The sequence below is a fragment of the Orycteropus afer genome, unplaced genomic scaffold (genome assembly GCF_000298275.1).
Source record: "Orycteropus afer afer isolate SDZICR_OR568_19922 unplaced genomic scaffold, OryAfe1.0 scaffold00002, whole genome shotgun sequence".
NCBI classification, from domain to species: Eukaryota; Metazoa; Chordata; class Mammalia; order Tubulidentata; family Orycteropodidae; genus Orycteropus; species Orycteropus afer.
Window position 1 is genome coordinate 38,319,432 of NW_006921589.1, and position 4,495 is coordinate 38,323,926.

Below are 4,495 nucleotides of genomic sequence, written 5' to 3' on the forward strand. Positions count from 1 at the left end.
CTTCCCTTCAAGGCTCAGGGGTCCAGGATTATCTTCTGTGTCTGTGTTAATTGGTTCCCCTTTTCTTTGTTGAAGAGGGTCTGTGCAGTCTTTCTGCCTATTCCACCATCTTGGAATCTGTTGTTAAATTTTTAAATTTAGAAACTATGATTGTTAGTTCCAGAAAGTTTTTGTTTGCTTAATTATATCATATTAAGACATCTCATTAAATTGTCATTACAGTCTTCTTTTTTCCCATTGGTTCTGCCTCAAAAAACTAACCCTAAAAACTAAACTCACTGCCGTTGAGTTGGTTCTGTCTCATAGAGACTGCTCCTTGGGTTTCCGAGGTGGTATCACTACCGAAGTAGATTGACCAATCTTCCTTCCAAGGAGTGGCTGGTGGGTTTGAACCACCAGCCTTCTGGTTAGCAGCCAAATGCCTTAAGCACTATAGCTAGATTTTCTACTTGTTCAACTTGGCATTTCTCTTTGATCTGTGATTTTTCTTTATCTCCTTATGAGTTGTTGTTTTTAGGTGTCATTGAGTCAATTTTCAACTCATAGCAACCCCTTGTGACAGAGAAGAACTGCTCATAGGATTTTCTAGGCTGAAATCTTTGTCTAACAGATTTCTAGGTCTTTCTCCCATGGAGTTGCTTGGTGGTTTCCAACAGCCAACCTTTCAGTTAGCAGCCAAGTGCTTAAGCAGTACACCACCAGTGCTCCTATTCCCCCATTTTGGTCAAGCTGTGAGATCTCTCTGGCAGTGGAGAACCTAAAGAAAAGATGAATCAAGTATTTATTATCAGGGCAGGTGACAAACATGCCAGAGCTAGCATCCTCTACACTTGAGGTGAAGGTGAGGATAGGAGTTTTCTTAGGCCCAGATGCTAGCAGGGAAAGAAGAGCAGCCCTTTCCCATCTCCTCAGAATCCCCTTCTTTGAGCATTTGGACACAAAGTTAAAGTAGTTCAAGGATCCCCAGTCCTACCTACAGAAACCCTTAGGTTGGAATTCAAATCATACTAATAGAGAGATTGAAGTATCTGGGACCATGTGAGTGAGGAGTGAAGGTAGTTGGAATGCTAATCCATATAACTTCCTTGAAATTAGGAATGTTTTATATTCATCACTTCATATGCTTCTTAATCTTCCTAAGAGAAGTTTCAGATTTTCTTTTTTTAGTGTATGAATTTTAGTACTTAAAATTTCTAATTGACAACATTGTAAGAGAGATCACAAGGGAACTTTTCCTATTGAGCACTGAGCTCAGCCAAAAAGAGGTCCCAGGACAAGCTATACTCCAAAGCCAAATAGCAATCCTTTCTGCCTTAAAGTTGTGCAGAACTTCAAAAACCACTTTAAGGCCCTGTATCAAGCAAAGCTCCTATCATCTTGTAAGATAAGTAGGACAGGTATGGTAGTTAAGTTTGTGTGTCAACTTGGCTGGGCCTGGTTGAGTGGCTAGGCAGCTGGATGCAGTATTCCCCATGATGAGACTGGCAATCAACTCCATGGTGGAATCTATTATGAGCAGCTGAGTAGCTGCCATAGGGAGTGTGCTCTTCTTCCTGTATATAAGGAGAAGCCTTGGGGAATAGTCTCTAGCTTATGGTGTGCTTGAACCCTACGTGTAGTCAGTCGTTGTTCAGCAGCCTGCCATACTCTGGAGGCCTTAGGACTTTCAGTGGACTTAAATTAATGGCCTGTTATGTGGTTTGGTAATATCGGGACTGTGCCTTTTACTTGTCAGCCTTGGGCTTGTCAGCCTCAGCAGCCAGCAGCTAAGTGAAGAAAAGCCTCCAGCTTCAGTGGGCCGGGAGCAGGAGGCAGAGCTGAAGCCCAAGGTTGAAAGGCTTTCACCCAGCCCCTGGAGCCTGGCACTTTGAACTTGGACTTAAAGCCTCCAAACTGTTTCTTCAGGCCATCCCATTGGTGTTATGTTCTTGTCAGAGCAGCACTAGGTAACCAAAACCGCAGATATTCCTAGTTCCATTTTACGATGAGAAACCGAGGCTCAGAGGCACCACGTAAATTGCCCAAAGTCACATAATGAATAAAATGACAGAACTGGCACCTTAGTTTACTCAAACTTAGTTGATTTGGAAACTACTTGTCATTTTATTGAAAGTAATTCCTCAGATTCATTCATTCTTTCATTCAAAAAATATTTGTTTGGGGCCTACCATGTGCCAGGCACTATTCTTGGGCTATTTAAAACATTCATACAATATTTTATAGTTAAAGCCCTTTTGCATACATTATCTCAAATATTTTTTTCTATTAATTTTATTTTCTCTACACTAAAAACACCAAAAGCCAAGCCCACAGCCATTGAGTCAATTCCAACTCATAGCGACCCTGTAAGACAGAAGAACTGCCCTCATAGAGTTTCCAAGGCTGTAAATCTTTATGGAAGCAGATTGCCTCATCTTTCTCCCACAGAGTGGCTGGTGGGTTCAAACTGACAACCTTTTGGTTAGCAGCTGCTGCACCACCAGGGCTCCTACATCATATATATAATATATGTAAATCACTAACAATGAGTAGATTCCAAATCATAGCAACCTAATGGGACAGAGTAGAACTTCCCCCGTAGGGTTTCCAAGGCTGTAAATCTTTACAGGAGCAGTGTGCTACATTTTTCTCCATGGGGTGGCTGGTGTGTTTGAACCTCTGACCTCTAGGTTAACAGCAAGCACTTAATCACTGCATCACTAGGATTCCTCCTCTATGGTAGGATGCATATATGTGTATAGCTGAAAGTAAATTTCTTACTGTAAATAGAAGAAAACTGAGGCATGCCTCTATTAGGCATTTTTTATCTATTAATAGCTGAGATTAACAAAGACTCTGTGTTGCTCACAGTTGAGGCGTTTGTTTGTTTTTTTTTTTTTTTCCTATCTTTCTCTGCCAGACCAAATGGCCTTCACTCTTTTATTTGTTTATTATGTTTCAGAACACCTGTGAGCCTAGTTAATAACATTTTAGCATTTTATGAGTTTTAGTCAATGGACAATGAACATTCAGGAAAATTCATGTCAGAAATTAACACTTAATGGGAGAAAAAAAAAGTGGGATTGGACAAAGTTTCTTTATTAGAACTCCTTAAATTCTTTTGATTCCTTGCAGGTAATGAAAACTGTCTAGAGGTACTTTTGGAGCAGAAATGTTTTCGCAAGTTTATCGGTAATCCCTTTACTCCACTGCATTGTGCAATGTAAGTAGAAATGCTGGAGGTTAATGGTGCTGCTTTAATTTTTTAACTACACATGGAGAAATTGCATTTTAGGGGAGGAAAAAGCTTTTCGATTACAGATAAGACCAATATATTCCATTTTGCTGCTCAAGACAAATAGCTCTGATAGCCAAGTGTGGTCCCGAATGTTAATGATTTTCCAAGAGCTTTCAGAGAAATGCCACAGCTCCAAGGTGACTCACACACCACCATGGGGAAACCACATGATAAGGTGGACTGAGTGGTACGTTACACAAATGTGGTGAGGCCTTGTTCAGATGTACCTCACAGTCTCAAAATAAGTCACATTAAGAACAATATGTCCGTGGATGATTTGAGAGACATTTTTATACCAGGAAGATATTTCTTGTATCACAATTCTCCATTCTTCATACTTTGTAAGTCCTTTTTTGGTAAATATAATTTTTGTTCCAATGTCATTATATGAGCTATTATTGTTCAAGTATATTCTGTGTTTAACCTACTCCAGGTATAGTCACTACTTATAGCTTATAAAGAGAGTCCAGTGACTCTCCTGGGGTGCATGGTTACCTGGGGCCTGTGGTCAGCCTAGAAGCTTAAGTTCACCTAGAGGTCCATGGTTAACCTGGGGGCCCAAGACCCAAGGATCCTTTGTCTTTGCACTGTCTTCAGGCTCCATATGAAGCTAGGTCATTTGAATGGAAAGATATGGAAGGCATAAAGTGGATCAAAAAGAAGGAATAAGTGGTAAAGATTAGGTGTGATTTTAAATCTGAAGGAACTCTGTCGTTCATATCCCCGAAACACCTAACATGGTGGCTTGTATACATGGTATGCAGTACACTCCTACCTGTGTTTCTAAAGAGGGGCTTAGGGGTTACAGAGTGGTTACCATTGAATAAGGGGACCACAGATGTTATGCATCAGGTTTTTTAAAATGCATCAAATTGTTAAGTACACAGTGCATAGGAAGATGGGGCAGGAGGGAATATGGTTTTTTTTTTTTTAAAGAAAAAAAAAAGAGTTGAGAGTTTTAAATTTAAAATTCATTTTCATTTTAGAATAAATGACCATGAGAGTTGTGCATCACTGCTACTTGGGGCCATAGATTCCAGTATTGTCAGTTGTAGAGATGACAAAGGAAGGTGAGTGATCTAAGAAAGCATGCCCTTCTCTTGATAAATCTGATCCTCTGCTTTGTGGTTGCAGACTAGCCAAGTATCTAATATGTTTTAACTGAAAAAGTAATATATAAATATGGCTCTTAAAAATTAGATATTACAGTTAGATAGA

At 39.9% G+C, this 4,495-nt stretch overlaps 1 protein-coding gene across 1 annotated transcript in view; it reads left to right on the plus strand.

Annotated features, from left to right (window-relative positions):
* The window catches only part of ANKRD44 (ankyrin repeat domain 44), a 272,181-nt gene that overhangs the window by 255,813 nt on the left and 11,873 nt on the right, over positions 1–4,495 (plus strand). Inside the window, exons 22-23 of the mRNA XM_042783608.1 lie at positions 3,115–3,202; positions 4,264–4,347. Of these exons, the coding sequence (XP_042639542.1) occupies positions 3,115–3,202; positions 4,264–4,347 (172 nt within the window). The remainder of the gene's footprint in view (positions 1–3,114; positions 3,203–4,263; positions 4,348–4,495) is intronic.